The 20,452-nt window shown below is 41.0% G+C and overlaps 1 protein-coding gene across 1 annotated transcript; it reads left to right on the forward strand.

Moving 5' to 3' along the window:
• Positions 1 to 679: 679 nt before the first annotated feature.
• Positions 680 to 2,116, forward strand: LOC122026664. The gene is made up of 3 exons (XM_042585393.1): positions 680 to 1,352; positions 1,516 to 1,620; positions 1,728 to 2,116. Exons 1-3 carry the CDS (start codon positions 680 to 682, stop codon positions 2,114 to 2,116), a joined length of 1,167 nt encoding a protein of 388 aa, XP_042441327.1.
• The last annotated feature ends 18,336 nt before the right edge of the window (positions 2,117 to 20,452 follow it).

The raw sequence follows: 20,452 nt of genomic DNA on the forward strand, positions 1-20,452 counted from the left end.
TTTAGATGTGAACATATGCTTGAGTAGTATGATAGGATGAGTTATTTATGATCTCTGCTGCCATTAAATGCATGATTAGAGAGTTTTGTTTATTGATATTTACATGTGGACAACTCTAATTAAGTAAGGTTAATAGTCCAGTAGCGCTCCACCCTCACAGATTAGTAGTGAGGAGGGTGGGATGTTACAAGTTGGTATCAGAGACGTTCCTATTACAGATGCATCATTACAGGGGTTAGGCGCGGTTCTCATGCAGCATGGACGGGTAGTTTCTTATGCCTCACGTCAGTTGAAAGAGCATGAGAAGAATTATCCAGTGCATGACCTGGAGTTAGCAGCTATTATATATGCGCTAAAAATCTTGAGACATCATCTATACGGGATCACCTTCGAGATATTCACGGATCATAAGAGTCTTAAGTATCTATCTACTCAGAAAGAATTGAACTTAAGACAGAGAAGATGGATGGAATTCTTGAAGTACTATGACTGTACGATCAACTACCACCCAGGGAAAGCTAACGTGGTAGCTGATGCGTTGAGTAGGAAATCCCGAGGAGTTCTTGCCTGTCACCGTGTGATGGTTACAGAACTGGTACAGAAATTTTCTGAGTTGGGATTAGTATAGCAGGGTCAGACTGAGCGAGGTATTCTATTATCTATGGTTGCCCAGTCACCCATGGTAGAGAGGATTAAAGAAGCTCAGGCTACAGATCAGCATCTGCAGTTTTTGTGTAGCAGAATTACCCCAAAACAGCAGATAGGGTTTTCTTGCGATGGAAATGGAATTCTATACTTCCGGGGGAGATTATGTGTTCCTGAGCTACCTTCTTTGAAGGAGGACCTACTTCAGGAGGCACACCGATCCAGATTTGCGATTCATCCTGGTGGTACACATATGTATAGGGATCTGAGACGTTCTTATTGGTGGGCGGGCATGAAGAAGGACATCGCGGATTTCGTTGCACGATGCCTAGTATGTCAGCAAGTGAAGGCTGAACATCAGAGACCCGCTGGTTTACTCCAGAAGATACAGATATCGGAATGGAAATGGGAGCATATCACGATGGATTTCGTCGTGGGTCTACCCAGGACCCGGCGAACACATGACACGATTTGGGTGATCGTTGATCGGTTAACCAAATCTGCTCATTTCCTTCCGATCCGTAGGACGGAGTCATTGGATCGATTGGCAGAGTTGTATTGCAGAGAGATTATCAGGCTTCACGGTGTACCTCTCAGTATTATTTCAGATAGAGATCCGCGGTTTACTTCACGATTTTGGCAGAGCCTACAGCAGGCTATGGGTACCGAGTTACGATTTATTACAGCTTTCCACCCCCAGACAGACGGTCAGTCAGAGCGTACTATACAGACATTAGAGGACCTACTAAGATAATGTGTCATAGACTTCGGAGGTAGTTAGGAGGATCATTTACATTTAGTAGAATTTGCCTACAACAACAGTTATCATTCAGCGATACAGATGGCACCTTATGAGGCGTTGTATGGCAGAGCATGTAGATCTCCCATCGTATGGATGGAAGTTGGGGAAACACAGATTTTGGGGCCACAGAGTCTTCAGCGTGATGCAGAGATGGTTTGTACCATCAGGCGCAGGTTGTCAGAGGCTCAGGATCGGCAGAAGAGTTATGCAGATCGGAGACGGAGACCTTTAGAGTTTTCCATTGGTGATCATGTATTCTTACGAGTATCCCCTATGAAAGGAGTAAAAAGGTTTGGGTTGAAGGGTAAGTTGGCACCTCGCTACATTGGACCCTTCCAGATTCTCGAGAGGATAGGTGAGGTGGCATATCGACTGGTGCTACCACCATCACTTACTGGGGTGCATGATGTATTCCATGTATCTATGTTGAGGAGATATGTACCGCACCCTTCGCATATTCTCACTGATGTATCAGTTGTACTTCAGCCGGATATATCTTATGAGGAGATTCCAGTTCAGATTTTGGACCGCAAAGAGCGCCGGTTGCGGAACAAGACAATTCGACTGGTCAAAGTCGGATGGCGGCATCACTCAGATGAAGAAGCCACCTGGGAGTCGGAAGATAGGATGCGAGCCAGTTACCCACACCTATTTACTGAAGGTGAGTAAAGTTTATTTCAGTAACTAGAATAAGTTTATCTACTACTTCTTGCTTTTAGTTGGTAGTGATAAATTTGGGGACCAAATTTTTATTAGTAGGGGAGAATGTAATATATGCGAATTTATTTTAGGGTTAGCAAGAAATAACCTTACGAAATTTTTAGGAAATTTTTAGAAATTTTTCCGAAATTAAAGGGAGCTCGTATGAGCCGTTTTAAGGGGATGAACATATCGAACGGGGGAAGCTTGTTTAAGTTGATGCGTATTATTGGGTTCTATTGAGGAGTTATCTAGGGTTTAATTCCCTTAGCCCTAAGTGAATTCTATTAATAGAGCTCCGGATCTCACCCGAACCCTAGAACCCGACCCGATTCTTCTCTCCCTCTTTCTCTCTCGCGCGATCGCCCAACACCGACGCTTACCCGACGATCGGCGATTCTCTTCTTCATCCCTCGGTGGCGCCGGCGAGGAGGGATCTCGCAGCGTTGGGAGGGACGAGATCCTCTTGCCCCTAACCTTTCTTTCTTCTTTGATCTCGGCGAACAGCGGCGACGGATCCTCGATCTGTGGATTTCACCGGCTGTCGGAGGGGAATCGAGGGTATCGGCATTGGATTTGGCCGACGTCGACGAATTGGTGAGATAACGACCACCATCTCCTTCCCCTGTTCGTCGGCAAGCACAGATCGTGCCCTAGCCGGAATTCTTAGAGGTAAGCATTTTGGTTTTGGTTGTGAAATCGAACCTTGATCCTTTTCTACTGTTGATTCGGGTGGTATTCTTTGGGAAGCAGAGATCGGTGTTTTGATCTCCAGCAATCACAGTTCTGTTAGGGATTTCATTCCTCCATCGAAACTGTGATCGTGTCCGGCGATTGAAGAAACAAAGGTAAGGAGAGAAACTTGTATTACTGTTGTAGGGATAAACAGATAAGAAAATTTTGTTGTTCTTGATCGGATGGGTGAAGTTACAGTGGGTAGGGTTCTGATAACAGGGATTTGATGCGATGTCTACTTCTTGTGCTTTCTCATGACTAATCCTTAGTTGCAGTAACTTCTATCTAATGAGTTTGGTGTATTCCTTGATTTAAATCAGTGATGGAATATCATGAGTTGTGAATTGTTCGGATTGGTGGTTAGAGGGTTAAGAGTAGGCTGTTTTAATTGTTATCAGTGTTTGGATTACAAACTAAAGTGTTGAGTGGTTCTGTTTTATATCTGTTTCGATAATTAGGGGGCAAATGTGGATGAATCTAAATATAAAAAGGATTTTCATGATGTTTAGGTTCATTTCTTGTTAGGTGATATAAAAAGGATTAGTGATAACTAAGGTCGGTAATGGGAATATGATTTATGGATGGGTAAGCTAGGTTGAAATTTAATCTACACTTACCAGTAGAAAGGAGTAGGAATCGTGGTCAGCTATTGCTTGAAAGTTAGCTAGTTACTTGTAACTTAATTCATCTATTTGTAGAGTACACATATATAGTTACATGAAATTGTATATGTGATACAGGACCTTGATTGGCGACGTTCTACGTGACGTGGGTGGTTCTGTCGATACGGGATATATTGAGGCGGGTATTCCTTTCTTATCTCCTATGTAGTTCTTTGAACTATAAGGCATGGTTATATATGGATATTTAGGTTGCATTCCTTAAATCTGTTTATTGCTGTTTTTCCTGCTTGTCACTTCTGTTGTACCTTTGATATAATCTTCTTTAATTCATTACAGTCTCGACTTTTGACATCTAGACTGTAACATACCACCCAATTTCTTTACTACTACTCTTTAAGGTGAACGTTACTTAACCACTATATATATATTTTTTTTTAAACATGCAATTAAGTGAGACAACAAGCATAGCATACAGACATGTAGCTTAAACACTCTCACTGCTTGCTACATCTTTCCCAACTTGCATCTATTAAAGGAAGGTAGTTTTCATTCTGCAATTTAAACCTACTATTCGTATGTTTCAAACAACTGAACATTATACACAATGCTTGCATAAGACAAAACTCATATAGTAATACTATCATGCAAAGCAATTATCAAGAATATTCCAAAATGAGCAAAAACCTTTATCATGCTGCATTCATCACCACAGGTATCTCACGCATATTACGATTTTCATAATGGCATTTAGAACTTGTAATCATATATATAAATCTTTGCATAATTCGGTCCTGGCTACTCCTACTGGTGGCGCATGCAAAGTAATTCATTACTAGCCAAACCTTTAAACATTAATAAGGAAAACATTAACTAACAACAGTGGACTTTAAACTGAACTCATGTAGGAGTTATCCTCTACCACTAAGAAAGTGCGGAGAAACAAAATAACAGCAGTAAACTGCACTTATTTAGCTACCATTGCATGCAGACTATAGCAACTAAAACACGAAAGAATATTCATAAAACCTGCCATAACAAAACCCATAACCGGACATTCACTACCATTTGGGTAGTAATGCAGATAAGTCAATGTTCCAAAAGTAACCAAAACTCATCTTCTAGCAGTGCTAATTACCAGTAAATCTCTACAATTCACTAACAATTTAATTAACGAATCTCATTAAACTCTTAGCAGTGACAAAACTAACACAAGCAGCATGCAATTAGAACTTCAAATTCTAGCATTAACCTACTGTAAACTGCATCAAAACAACTCTAGAAATTCAACAACTAAAACATTTAAGCAAGCATTTAACCAACCGAATGGTTCCAGGAATTCAACAGAACAAAAGCATTGGAACAACTTCAAAACAGCAAAACAGAAAGAGCAAAAAGAATCTGTACTTCTCTAAATTCTCCTAGTTATTTAAAAAGAAAACTAATTAAATTAACTTGCAGCAATTTCTTAGCAAGGTCCCAAGCTTCCATAACAGCCACCACACACACCATCAACGTCTCCTTGTCGCCTTCTTCTATACCACTTTAGCCTTTCCTTTATTTTTATCTGTATCTGCAGTAGGAGGAAAGTAATATCTATAAGCTAAAAGCTTAGTAAGTGCTTTCTACTCACAAAATCCGATAAGGAATGCATAAACATTAAAGAAAGCAGAGAGTACATGCTCAACATGAAAATAGCAATATAGAACTACATCATGCATCTCTAAAGGAAACAACCAATTAACTTGCTAGAATTTGTAACTTGGATAAAGGAACTTGTTCTATTTGTTTCCAAATTAATACTTTTATACTTTAAAAATAATATTCAACTTTACTTGGGCCCGACATTGTACCACTTTGCGCGCCTCTCTTAATGAGAATTGAGGTAGCTAATCCCAAAACCATTAAGACACTTCTAGACCTTATGTCTAGGGGCAACTTGGAGCCCATCCCTTGGACCTTGTGTCTGGTACATGCCCTTTAAAAGTAAAATACTTTTCTTTATATACTTCTTTAATTACTTCTTCTAAATAAATGCTTTGGCATCTATCTAAGCACTTAGTGTGCCTTGATTCTAAATTCTGAAACTTAGGATCAGATTGTATCTTAGTATTGCTTTACTTGTACTTCTCTCTTTTATTCAGCAAACAAGAGATTTTATACTACATGGCACTGATATAAAATATTATCCAGTACATATTCAAATAAACTCCACAATAATTAAAGAAAGGACAACTATATCACTGAAATGTAACAGGATATATATTCAAACCGATTCCAACAGAATTCCTCAGCCACTAAAAGGAGAATACATGGTCATAAGGAACAACTTTTAAGCAGCTCACGGCAGTAAGAGTTTTCCACATTTCAAGCTTGTAAAAAGAAAAACTAACTTATTCTTGACTCCAACCAATCATTCAATCATACAATGGCTTGAAGAAATTTATATCTACTTAAACATGCTTGAAGTGTAAGGTAAATACACCTAACTAGCATGCTGTGGTAATCAAGGAAAACTCTCAAAACTTCTATTCGTGCACTAAAAATACATCAAGGACTGAAACCAAAACTTATACCTATTTGCTAGATCAAGGAACAAGATCCGAAACTACATACTATGAGGAAAAAGGCTACTGTTGTTCATTTCACAACAAAACACGAAATAAAACCCCGAGAGCTACTCCTACCGCAGGTGAGAAGCACTTACATCGGGTTCTTGGACTTACAACCGAAGGGAAATGCTTTAGGGTTTCGGTGGAGCTTCGATTCTACCGGTTCCTTGTATTTCCCGAGTTCTCCTTGTCGGAACGGTCACCCACGGGTGGAAACCGGCCGGAAAACCCTTCGCCGACGCCGGAGGAAGGAAGCCCTAGCCTTGGCTGTGGTTTTCGCCCGAGAGAAGAATCGCGCCGTCGGGAGAGGAAAAAGAGAGGAAAAGCTTAGGTTTAGGTCACGGGAAAAACACTTAACCCTTTATAACCTAGTTTTTTTATTTCGATTCCAACTATGCTTAAATCTATTTCTCTCCATACTAGGTTAGTAAAACCGTGTAGCTCAGCTGGTTGGCTGGGTTCGGCTGAGATTCAGTTCGGGTCAAGGTCTCGGGTTCGAGTCTCCCCTTCAACGTTTTTTTATCAAAACTTCTTTCTTTTTGTGACCCTACTAAACGACCTCCAAAATTTGCATAAAAATACTCTAAAAATTCCTAAAAATCTCTAAAATATTTTAAAAGCATTTCCAAATATTTTTATGGACATTTGGAACTCGAAATAAGGAAAATTGGGTCGTTACAATTCCCCATACCTTATAAAAAGTTCGTCCTCGAACTTAGAATAGTTCTGGATATTTCTGTCTCATACTGTCCTCCCGCTCCCAAGTGACTTCCTCGTGCCTCTGGTTCTGCCAGACGACCTTCACTAGTGGTACTTCTTTGCTTCTTAGTCTCTTGACTGCTCTGTCCACTATCTGTGTAGGTCTACTCTCATAACTAAAATCCTCTTGGATCTGCACTGACTGAGGCTCAATCACTTGGCTAGGGTCATGGAGACACTTCTTTAGCATGGAGATATGAAATACATTGTGTATTGCTGACATGTCTTGTGGTAAGTCCAGTCTGTAAGCTACTTTCCCAATCCTCTCTATGATCAGGTAAGGTCCTACATAACGAGGACTTAATTTGCCCTTCATGCCAAATCTCATCACTCCCTTCATAGGAGCAACTTTGAGAAAGACTGAATCTCCTACTTGGAATTCCAGTGGCCTTCGGCGTGTGTCAGCATAGCTTTTCTGTCTACTCTGGGCAGTCTCAATCCTCTGTCTGATCTTCTGAATAACCTGAGTGGTTTCTTCTATCATCTCAGTCTGAATGCCCAGCTCTACTTCCATTTCTCTTCTTTCTCCAGCTTCTTGCCAGCATATAGGTGATCTGCACTTTCTGCCATACAATGCTTCATAGGGTGCCATCCTGATGGTGGCTTGGTAGCTGTTGTTGTAGGCAAACTCAGCTAAACACAGATACTTGCACCAACTGCCTTTAAAATCTAATGCACAAGCCCTAAGCATATCTTCTAGGATCTGATTTACTCGCTTTGTCTGTCCATCAGTCTGAGGATGGAAGGCTGTGCTGAACTTGAGCTTGGTGCCTAGTGCAGTCTGTACACACTCCCAAAAGTGAGAGGTGAAGTGCCCATCTCTATCAGAAATAATAGATTTGGGAACTCCGTGAAGTCTGATCACCTCTTTAACATACAGCTGTGCTAACTGCTCTATAGAGTGAGACACTTTGATGGCTAGAAAATGAGCAGACTTGGTCAATCTGTCCACTATCACCCATATCGCATCATATCCATTTGTGGTTCTTGGGAGACCTGTTATGAAGTCCATGGATATGTCTTCCCACTTCCACTCTGGTATTGGAAGAGGTTGTAAAACTCCTCCTGGTCTCTGGTGTTCTGCTTTGACCCTCTGACATGTCAGGCAGGTACTGACATATTTAGCTACATCTCTTTTGAGTTCAGACCACCAGAACTTCTGTTTCACGTCTTGGTACATCTTGGTAGAACCAGGATGCATGGAGTACGGTGTACTGTGAGCTTCTTCTAAAATTTTCTTTCTCAGCTCTTCATCATTGGGAACACAAAGGCGACTCCCCTGATAAAGAATTCCACTGTCTGATACTCGAAATTCAGAATTTTCTTCTTCTCGTATCCCTTGCTTGATCTTTTGAATATCTAGATCTTCGCTTTGCTTTTTCTGTATATCCTCAAGCAGGGTTGACTCTAGGGTCAATGCAGAAAGTTGCCCATAAATAATTTCAAGTCTGAAATCTGACAACTCCTTCTGTAGTGGCAGGGCTAATGATGATAAGGACATCAAGGATGCACTGGACTTTCTACTTAGTGCATCTGCCACTTTATTAGCTTTACCTGGGTGGTAGAGGATTTCACAGTCATAATCTTTGACCAACTCTAACCACCTGCGCTGTCTCATGTTTAAGTCCTTCTGAGTGAAGAAGTACTTAAGACTCTGATGGTCTGTGAAGATTCTGCACTGGACTCCATACAAATAGTGTCGCCAGAGTTTCAGTGCAAAGACTACAGCTGCCAGCTCTAGATCATGAGTGGGGTAGTTCTTCTCGTAGTCTTTGAGTTGTCTTGAAGCATAAGCTATAACTTTTCCTTCCTGCATGAGTACAGCTCCTAAGCCCATCTTGGAAGCATCACTGTAGATGTCAAAACTCTTGTCACCCTCTGGAACAGTCAGTATAGGAGCACTGGTCAGTCTCCTCTTGAGTTCTTGAAAACTCTGCTCACATTTATCTGACCATTCAAACTTCTTGTCCTTCCTGGTGAGGGCTGTAAGTGGAGAGGCTATCCTGGAAAAGTCCTCCACAAATTTCCTGTAGTACCCAGCTAAACCAAGGAAACTTCTGATCTCCCTGGCATTCTTGGGTCTCTTCCAGTTGCTGACCGCTTCTACTTTGGCTGGATCTACCTGAATGCCTTCTTTTGAAACAATGTGACCTAGAAATGCCACCTGCTCCAACCAGAACTCGCACTTTGAGAATTTAGCATAGAGCTTCTTTTGCTGAAGGGTCTGCAGGACTATTCTCAAGTGCGTGTCATGCTCCTCTGGGGTTCTGGAATAGATTAGAATATCGTCGATGAACACAATGACAAACTTGTCAAGGTATTCATGAACACTCTATTCATCAAGTCCATAAAGACTGCAGGTGCATTAGTCACACCAAAAGGCATGACCACGAATTCATAGTGTCCATATCTGGTCCTGAAAGCAGTTCTGGGTATATCACTCTCCTTCACTTTTAACTGATGGTACCCAGAGTGCAGATCTATCTTGGAGAACACTGTTGCCCCTTTCAATTGATCAAACAAATCATCGATCCTGGGCAGTGGATACCTGTTCTTGATGGTCACTTGATTCAGAGCTCTATAATCTATGCACATCCGCATAGATCCATCCTTCTTCTTGACAAACAACACAGGAGCTCCCCATGGTGAGTGACTAGGGCGTATGAAGCCTTTATCAAGCAACTCTTGCAGTTGTTCTTGCAGCTCTTTCAACTCTGCTGGGGACATGCGGTATGGAGCTTTTGAAATTGGACCGGTACCAGGAACCAGTTCAATCTCAAACTCCACTTCTCTGTTGGGAGGTAGTCCAGGTAGCTCTTCTGGGAATACCTCTGGATACTCACGGACTACCCGAACTTCCTCCTGCTTAGGTCTTTCTTCTTCCTCTGTACCCACAATGAATGCAAGAAAACCAGCACACCCTTTAGCTAGCATCTGGTGAGCTGTGAGGGAAGAGAGAAATTTCTGAGTCTTCCTCTTTGGCACTCCTGTAAATTCAAAGGATGATTCACCTTCTGGACTAAAGATCACTTTTCTTCTGCGGCAGTCCACTGAAGCACTGTACTTGCTAAGGAAATCCATACCCAAAATGATATCGAAATCCTGCATGGCGAGAACTACCAGATTACCACATAGCTCTCGGTCTGAAATTCTGACTGGTACAGACCGAAGCCACTGACTGGATTCCATGACTTCCCCAGAAGGTAGGGTTGTCAGGAACCTGGAATTCATGCTTTCCATAGGTACCTGTAATTCTTTGGCAAAAGGTATGGATACAAAAGAATGGGTCGCCCCAGTATCAAATAGTGCAGTAGCTATATGCTGAAAAATAACTACTTGACCTGTTATGACCGTGGAGGCACTAGCAGCTTCCTCTTTAGTAAGGGAGAATACTCTGGCATTGGTTAGAACTGGTGGAGCTTCCAACCTTCCTTGACTGATCTGAGGTCCTTCCAGAGTTGCAGGCATGTAATGTAACTGAGGCTTGCCTCCATATTGTATTGGCTGTGGCTGAGGTGCTTTGAACTTGTTAGGACACTGTTTGGCCATGTGTCCTTCTTGACCACAAGAATAACATCCAGTCTTACCCAAGAGGCAGGCTCCTGGATGTGTTCTCCCACATTTGGGGCAGGGAAAGAGCTTAGTCTGTTTGGTTTTTGGTCCTCCCTTCTAGTTACTTCCTGAATCCCACTGCTTCCTTTTAGTACCCTTGCCTTTCCAGTTCTGATTATTTAACTGGGGTTTCTGGTTTCCCCCAGTCTTGGTCTCCATCTTGATTGGCTTGTGCTGCTCTCTTTGTGCCTTCATGCTGTTCAGGTAGTGCTCAGCTACTAAGGCTCTACTGACCAACTCTTCTCCAGTCAGGGGCTGATGAGTCCCACTACTCACATTAAGTGATATCACAGGCTTCAGCATTCTGAGCATTAGTCTGACTCGCTCCTTCTCTGTACTTACTAGTTCTGGGCAGAGACGAGCTAGCCTGTTGAATCTTTTAACTGCTTCCTCCACTTTCAGATCCCCCTGTCTGAACTCCATAAACTCCTCGTAGTGCTTATTGGTGATCTTTTGGTGAAAGAACTCGTCGTAGAATTCTGTCTCAAAATCAATCCATCTCATCTGATTGATTGTCCTCTTGCTCTTTACTCTCTCCCACCACATGCGTGCGTCTCCAGTCAGGCAGAAGGAGGCACACTTGACTTTCTCGACTTCTGGCCAGTCAAGAAACTCCATGGTGCTCTCCAGTGTTTTGAACCAAGCCTGGGCATCCCAGGGCTCAGTTGTGCCTGAGAAACTCTCTGGTTTCAGTTTCAGCCACTGAATGAGGTAGGCTTCTTGTCTCTAGGATGCTGTGACGACTCCTTGGGCAGCTGGTGGAACTTCAGTTACCACTGGAGTCTCCACAGTTACTGTTTGAGGAGTAGGAGGAACTGGTTGTTGATTTGCCATCAGATTGGCAATTACTTGCTGCTGCTCAGCTACTTGTTTCTGAAGTTGGGCAACAACTTCAGAAAGATTGGGCTCAGTTGAGCCTGGCCCCTCTTCCTCCTGAACTTGGTCCTCAGTACGAGCGGTACGGGGACGTCCTCTTCTCGACATCTAGTTAAACAAATAAGAAAATTTGATAATTTCTCCACCCTTTCTAAACATACACATTTATATATTAAGAAAGGAAATAGCTATAAACTCTTATCTTACTTAATCACTTATAAACAATCAATCCATACTGCAAATAATAATAATAAAGGAAAGCACTAAAGAAAGAACTTAAATACTTTCTTACTTGAAGACGGCAAGGTAGATGCTGATGTGTGTGTGTTGCTGGAAAATGGAACCTGCTCTGATACCAACTGTAACATACCACCCAATTTCTTTACTACTACTCTTTAAGGTGAACGTTACTTAACCACTATATTTTTGTTTTTTTAAACATGCAATTAAGTGAGACAACAAGCATAGCATACAGACATGTAGCTTAAACACTCTCACTGCTTGCTACATCTTTCCCAACTTGCATCTATTAAAGGAAGGTAGTTTTCATTCTACAATTTAAACCTACTGTTTGTATGTTTCAAACAACTGAACATTATACACAATGCTTGCATAAGACAAAACTCATATAGTAATACTATCATGCAAAGCAATTATCAAGAATATTCCAAAATGAGCAAAAACCTTTATCATGCTGCATTCATCACCACAGGTATCTCACGCATATTACGATTTTCATAATGGCATTTAGAACTTGTAATCATATATATAAATCTTTGCATAATTCGGTCCTGGCTACTCCTACTGGTGGCGCATGCAAAGTAATTCATTACTAGCCAAACCTTTAAACATTAATAAGGAAAACATTAACTAACAACAGTGGACTTTAAACTGAACTCATGTAGGAGTTATCCTCTACCACTAAGAAAGTGCGGAGAAACAAAATAACAGCAGTAAACTGCACTTATTTAGCTACCAATGCATGCAGACTATAGCAACTAAAACACGAAAGAATATTCATAAAACCTGCCATAACAAAACCCATAACCGGACATTCACTACCATTTGGGTAGTAATGCAGATAAGTCAATGTTCCAAAAGTAACCAAAACTCTTCTTCTAGCAGTGCTAATTACCAGCAAATCTCTACAATTCACTAACAATTTAATTAACGAATCTCATTAAACTCTTAGCAGTGACAAAACTAACACAAGCAGCATGCAATTAGAACTTCAAATTCTAGCATTAACCTACTGTAAACTGCATCAAAACAACTCTAGAAATTCAACAACTAAAACATTTAAGCAAGCATTTAACCAACCGAATGGTTCCAGGAATTCAACAGAACAAAAGCATTGGAACAACTTCAAAACAGCAAAACAGAAAGAGCAAAAAGAATCTGTACTTCTCTAAATTCTCCTAGTTATTTAAAAAGAAAACTAATTAAATTAACTTGCAGCAATTTCTTAGCAAGGTCCCAAGCTTCCATAACAGCCACCACACACACCATCAACGTCTCCTTGTCGCCTTCTTCTATACCACTTTAGCCTTTCCTTTATTTTTATCTGTATCTGCAGTAGGAGGAAAGTAATATCTATAAGCTAAAAGCTTAGTAAGTGCTTTCTACTCACAAAATCCGATAAGGAATGCATAAACATTAAAGAAAGCAGAGAGTACATGCTCAACATGAAAATAGCAATATAGAACTACATCATGCATCTCTAAAGGAAACAACCATTTAACTTGCTAGAATTTGCAACTTGGATAAAGGAACTTGTTCTATTTGTTTCCAAATTAATACTTTTATACTTTAAAAATAATATTCAACTTTACTTGGGCCCGACATTGTACCACTTTGCGCGCCTCTCTTAATGAGAATTGAGGTAGCTAATCCCAAAACCATTAAGACACTTCTAAACCTTATGTCTAGGGGCAACTTGGAGCCCATCCCTTGGACCTTGTGTCCGGTACATGCCCTTTAAAAGTAAAATACTTTTCTTTATATACTTCTTTAATTACTTCTTCTAAATAAATGCCTTGGCATCTATCTAAGCACTTAGTGTGCCTTGATTCTAAATTCTGAAACTTAGGATCAGATTGTATCTTAGTATTGCTTTACTTGTACTTCTCTCATTTATTCAGCAAACAAGAGATTTTAAACTACATGGCACTGATATAAAATATTATCCAGTACATATTCAAATAAACTCCACAATAATTAAAGAAAGGACAACTATATCACTGAAATGTAACAGGATATATATTCAAACCGATTCCAACAGAATTCCTCAGCCACTAAAAGGAGAATACATGGTCATAAGGAACAACTTTTAAGCAGCTCACGGCAGTAAGAGTTTTCCACATTTCAAGCTTGTAAAAAGAAAAACTAACTTATTCTTGACTCCTAACAATCATTCAATCATACAATGGCTTGAAGAAATTTATATCTACTTAAACATGCTTGAAGTGTAAGGTAAATACACCTAACTAGCATGCTGTGGTAATCAAGGAAAACTCTCAAAACTTCTGTTCGTGCACTAAAAATACATCAAGGACTGAAACCAAAACTTATACCTATTTGCTAGATCAAGGAACAAGATCCGAAACTACATACTATGAGGAAAAAGGCTACTGTTGTTCATTTCACAACAAAACACGAAATAAAACCCCGAGAGCTACTCCTACCGCAGGTGAGAAGCACTTACATCGGGTTCTTGGACTTACAACCGAAGGGAAATGCTTTAGGGTTTCGGTGGAGCTTCGATTCTACCGGTTCCTTGTATTTCCCGAGTTCTCCTTGTCGGAACGGTCACCCACGGGTGGAAACCGGCCGGAAAACCCTTCGCCGACGCCGGAGGAAGGAAGCCCTAGCCTTGGCTGCGGTTTTCGCCCGAGAGAAGAATCACGTCGTCGGGAGAGGAAAAAGAGAGGAAAAGCTTAGGTTTAGGTCACGGGAAAAACACATAACCCTTTATAACCTAGTTTTTTTATTTCGATTCCAACTATGCTTAAATCTATTTCTCTCCATACTAGGTTAGTAAAACCGTGTAGCTCAGCTGGTTGGCTGGGTTCGGCTGAGATTCAGTTCGGGTCAAGGTCTCGGGTTCGAGTCTCCCCTTCAACGTTTTTTTTATCAAAACTTCTTTCTTTTTGTGACCCTACTAAACGACCTCCAAAATTTACATAAAAATACTCTAAAAATTCCTAAAAATCTCTAAAATATTTTAAAAGCATTTCCAAATATTTTTATGGACATTTGGAACTCGAAATAAGGAAAATTGGGTCGTTACATAGACTCTGTACATATGTACGTGTAGAGTTTGTATCATAGGGATGTCTGGTTTATTCGGTTTACATGTTGATCATGCATATTATTGAGTTGGTGTATACGTGATGGGTATGTGGTTGTTGGAGTTGCATAGTTCATTGACCATCTTGTATTGGGGTGTGTGTTTATATGTTTGTTATGATTAGGAGGTGGTTTCTGAGGTTGCATGATTGATGATGGTATCTATATTGTGATTATTCACATCATGTTTATCATTCATTGCATACTGACGACTATAGTCTCCCTTGTGGTTGAGAGGGTCGTCGGTTGTGTGTAGCTGTCCTTTCTGCCACTGTTGGAGAGTGGTAGTTAGGAGTGGAGCTAGTCCTGTCGCGCTTACTCAGCTACTCAGTATTGTTACTCTGTCATCCTCGACCACTCTGGAGTAGTGGGTCTTGAGGGTACAGTAGTCAGAGGGCTTGGGTTGTGAGTGGTCAGGGACCCTTACTATGTAGTTAGATAACTACATAGTGTACCGTAGTCTCAATCGCTTTATAGCGGTTACGTGCGTGAGGCTTGTACGGTTTGTCACGGACCCAAGCCTCTCGGCCATACCGGGGTCGTGGTGTCTGGAGAGGTGTCGGGGGTGACCATATGTCATGCATGCGCATTTTGCATATGATGCGCGGTGCATCTGTGGAGGTACACTTGCATACATGACTAGTAGCTATTAGTTGCATGTGATTGTGTGATGTTGCACTTGTTTGAGCTATGTATGTTGCATATGGATGTCATGCCGCATACATGTCATTTACTTTACATATATTTGCAGTCATATGTGTATTGCACAGGTGTCAGGGGTATGTTGTTGACTCGGTGAGTTTCAGATTATGGTATCATGGTATTGGTTCTTTTCGGGTATGTACATTTATGTTATGTGCATTTATTATGTCAGGTTCATTCGTATACCATTGTTGTATTAGATATAGTCAGAGGTACTATAATTTTGATAGCATGATTCTATTCTTTACTTAGGAGACTGTATTCTTGATTCCTATTTATTTATGCAAACCATGCTTTATTCTGTCTATTACCCGCTGAGTTACCTGTACTCACCACCCCGTCTATACCATTTTTATTTTTAGGCAGTAGATAGATGATACGGAGATGCTTGGAGCATATTGTCAGCCAGTCCCCTTTCCCGTGTCATATCCGAGGGATGAGTTTTGGTTTTGTTTCTCCTTATCCTCATTTCGTATTCGTTGTATTTTGAGTACAGATTATGTTTTGATACTTGTACTACGGACTTCATATTTGTGATGTGTTTTTGTGGACTTTTGTATTGGTGGGTTTCCCCTTCGACTTTCCGTTATGTTTTTGATATAGCCGTGTGTACTACATATTAGTTGCATGATTGTTGTCATTTCTTTTATCCAGCCGAGTAGGCTGTGAATATTAACTGCTTGGTTGTGTTTCTTTTGTGCACATATATTCCAGCCGCATGTGGCTGACGTATTTTGTATGTATGTAAGGTTCAAATTGTCATCGGTACAGGGGAGATGCTGCCGAAATTTTTCGGTAGAGACTTACCCGGGGCGTGACACATAATATGTAGAATTTTGATTAGCATAGTATGCAGATTTTTATTTATGCATTTCAATGTTAGAATTTGTTTAAACATTTCAGTTTTTAAAGAAGTATTCTTTTATTAGAAGTATTAACAAGTATAAGTATTTTACTTGAGAAGGCTAGTACCCGACTTCCGAGGTTGTCGTTAAACAAATCCAGGTGACCGTTTCCGAGGTCTCGGCCCTGGTAAGACCAAGGTCTTTACCCTCGTAGGACTGGTGGCTCGCTACCTAAGTTTCTATTAGGGAGCGCGCAATGGTACTAAGCCTGGGCCCAAAAGATTATTATTTTCAAGTATAAAAGTATAAGATTTTAAACAAGTGAAATAAACTTCACAGAAGTTTAAAATTCAGCAAGTTTAGTTTCTTTTATGCTAGCATGTTATTTAGAATTTTCTTGCTGTTATTTGCTATTAGATGAGCAATTATACATGCTTAGCATTTCAGTATGTTTTGATTCCTCTATTATCAGATGAGCATGTGTAGTATTTCCTTTAAAGCATTCAGTTCTAGATTTATTCTTATTCACATGCATATTCGAGTTTTGTGAGTTAGATAGCGCTTACTAAGCAATTTTGCTTATAGTTGCATTTTCCTCTTACTGCAAATAAAGGAAAGGAAAAGTTATAGCAAAGGAAGGCGATAAGAAGGTGCGGATGGATGTGTGATGTTTGGACTATAGAAGCCTTGGGACTTAGCTTAGAAATTTATTAAGATTTTGTATTTAGAATGTTAGAACTATTTTCTTTCATGTTGCTGGATTTGGCTATTGAATACTTATTGTTTTAGAACTCTTCCTATTAATTGCTATGTACAATAGTTTCATGATTTGAGTTGTAGTACTATTGCATGCATGTTCAGATTAATAGATATGTGTTTAGCATGTTCAGATTGATATGTAGTTTTAGATGTGAACATATGCTTGAGTAGTATGATAGGATGAGTTATTTATGATCTCTGCTGCCATTAAATGCATGATTAGAGAGTTTTGTTTATTGATATTTACATGTGGACAACTCTAATTAAGTAAAGTTAATAGTCCAGTAGCGCTCCACCCTCACAGATTAGTAGTGAGGAGGGTGGGATGTTACAAGTTAGTATCAGAGACGTTCCTATTCTCCAGCATCACACATCAGCACCAACTTACCGTCTTCAAGTAAGAAAGTATTTAAAAATTCTTTTATTTAGTATGCTTTTCCTTATTATTGGTAGTATAGAGAAATCCTAGAAATATTTGCTTATAAGTGCAAAAGTGAGATAAAAGTTCTAGTTTGGTTCTTCTATGTTTTTATATATATGCCTAGGAAGAATAGAGACGATTTCAGTTTTTCTCTTTCTACATAACTAGATGTCAAGAAGAGGACGTCCCCGTACCGCTCGTACTGAGGACCGAGCCCAGGAGAATGAAGAGCCCAGAACAACTGAACCTGATCTCTCTGAAGTTGTTGCTCAACTTCAGAGACAAGTAGCAGAGCAACAACAAGTGATCGTCAATCTGATGGTGAATCGGCAGTCAGTCCCTCCCACTCCTCCAACTATCAATGTGGAGACTCCAGTGGTGACTGAGGTTCCACCAGCCACCCTGGAAGTCGCCACAGCACCTAGAAGATAGGAAGCATACCTGATACAGTGGCTGAAGCTGAAGCCAGAAAGCTTCTCGAGCATGACTGAGTCCTGGGATGCTCAGGCTTGGTTCAAGACACTGGAGAGCACAATGGAGCTTCTTGACTGGCCAAAAGTCAAGAAGGTCAAGTGCGCCTCTTTCTGCCTATCTGGAGATGCTCGTATGTGGTGAGAGAGAGTTAAGAGAAAGAGAGCAGCCAATCAGATGAGCTGGGTTGACTTCGAGACAGAGTTTTATGAAGAATTCTTCCGCCAACGGATCACCAATAAACATTATGAGGAATTTTTAGAATTCAGACAAGGTGACCTGTCAGTGGAAGAAGCAGTCAAGAGATTCAACAGACTAGCTCGTTTTTGCCCAGAGCTAGTAAGTACCGAGAAAGAACGAGTTAGACTGATGCTCCGAATGCTGAGGCCAGAAATAGCACTTAACGTGAGTAGTGGGACTCATCAACCACAGACTGGTGAAGAGCTAGTCAGCAGGGCATTAGTCGTTGAGCACTATCTGAACAGCATCAAGGCACAACAAATGCAATTCAAGCCAGTCAAGATGGAGGACAAGACAACAGGGAGTCAGAAACCTCAGGCAAATAAGCAGCACTGGAAGGGCAAAGATAACAAGTGGAAACGGTGGAATACAGGAGGAAGCCAAAAGGGAGGTTCTAGAGACAAGCAGGCTAAGTTCCCTCCCTGTCCCAAATGTGGGAGAGTACATCCAGGAGCCTATCTTTTGGGTATGACTGGATGTTATTCGTGTGGTCAAGAAGGACACCTGGCTAAGGCATGTCCTAACAAGCTCAAAGCACCTCAGCAACAGGCAGCACAATATGGGAACAAGCCTTAGTTACACTACATGCCTGCGACTCTGGACGGACCTCAGCTCAGTCAAGGAGGATTGGAAGCTCCACCAGTTTCAGCCAGTGCCAGAGTATTCTCCCTCACCAAAAAGGAGGTTGCTAGTGTCTCTATGGTCGTAACAGGTCAAGTAGTTATTTTTCAGCATTTAGCTACTGCACTATTTGATACTGGGGCAACCCATTCTTTTATATCAGTACTCTTTGCCAAAAAATTTCAGATGCCTACAGAGAGCATGAACCCTAAATTTTTAACGACCCTACCTTCTAGGGAAGTCATGGAATCCAACCAGTGGCTTCGGGCTATACCAGTCAGAATTTCAGACCGAGAGCTATATGTTGATCTAGTAGTCCTTGCGTTGCAAGATTTCGATGTCATTCTGGGGATGGATTTCCTCAGCAAGTATAGTGCTTCGGTGGACTGCCGCAGAAGGAAAGTGATTTTCTGCCCAGAAGGTGAACCATCCTTTGAGTTTACGGGAGTGCCGAAGAGGAAGACCTAGAAGTTCCTCTCTTCCCTCACAGCTCACCAGATGTTAGCTAAAGGATGTATTGGTTTTCTTGCGCACATTGTGAATGCAGAAGAACAAGAAAGACCCAAGCAGGAGGATGTTCGGGTAGTCTGTGAGTATCCAGAGGTATTTCCAGAAGAGCTACCTAGACTACCTCCCAACAGAGAAGTGGAGTTTGAAATTGAGTTGGTTCCTGGTACGGGTCCAATTTCAAAAGCTTCGTACCGAATGGCTCCAGAAGAATTGAAAGAACTACAAGAACAACTCCAGGAAGGTTTCAGTGTAGAATCTTCATCGACCATCAGAGCTTGAAGTATTTCTTTACCCAGAAAGATTTAAACATGAGACAGCACAGGTGGCTAGAGTTGGTTAAAGATTATGACTGTGAAATCCTCTACCACCCAGGTAAAGCCAACAAAGTGGCAGATGCACTAAGTCGAAAGTCCAGTGCAACTCTGATGCACTTGTCATCATTAGCACTGTCACTGTAGAAGGAACTGTTAGATTTTAGAGTCGAAATTGTTTATGGGCAACTCTCTGCATTGACCTTAGAGTCAACCTTGCTTGAGGATATACAGAGAAAGCAAAGTGAAGATCCAGATATCCAGAAGATCAAGCAAGGGATACAAAAAGAAGAAAATTCAGAGTTTCGAGTATCAGACAGTGGAATCCTTTATCAGGGGAGTCGTCTTTGTGTCCCCAATGATGAGGAATTAAGGAGGAAGATTCTGGAAGAAGCTCATAGCACACCATACTCCATGCATCCTGGTTCCACCAAGATGTATCAAGATTTGAAGCAGAGATTCTGGTGGTCTGGACTCAAGAGGGATGTAGCAAAATATGTCAGTACCTACCTGACATGTCAGAGGGTCAAAGCAGAGCACCAGAGACCAGGAGGAGTTCTACAACCTCTCCCAATACCAGAGTCAAAGTGGAAAGAAATATCCATGGACTTCATAACGGGACTTCCAAGAACTACTAATGGATATGATGCGATATGGGTGATAGTGGACAGATTGACCAAGTCTACCCACTTTCTAGCCATCAAGGTGTCTCACTCTATAGAGCAATTGGCACAGCTATATGTTAAGGAAGTGATCAGACTTCATGGAGTCCCGAAGTCGATTGTTTCCGATAGGGATGGGCGCTTCACCTCTCATTTTTGGGAGTGTGTTCAGAATGCACTAGGCACCAAACTTAAGTTCAGC

This window comes from Zingiber officinale, chromosome 10A, assembly GCF_018446385.1.
Source record: "Zingiber officinale cultivar Zhangliang chromosome 10A, Zo_v1.1, whole genome shotgun sequence".
Taxonomy (NCBI): Eukaryota; Viridiplantae; Streptophyta; class Magnoliopsida; order Zingiberales; family Zingiberaceae; genus Zingiber; species Zingiber officinale.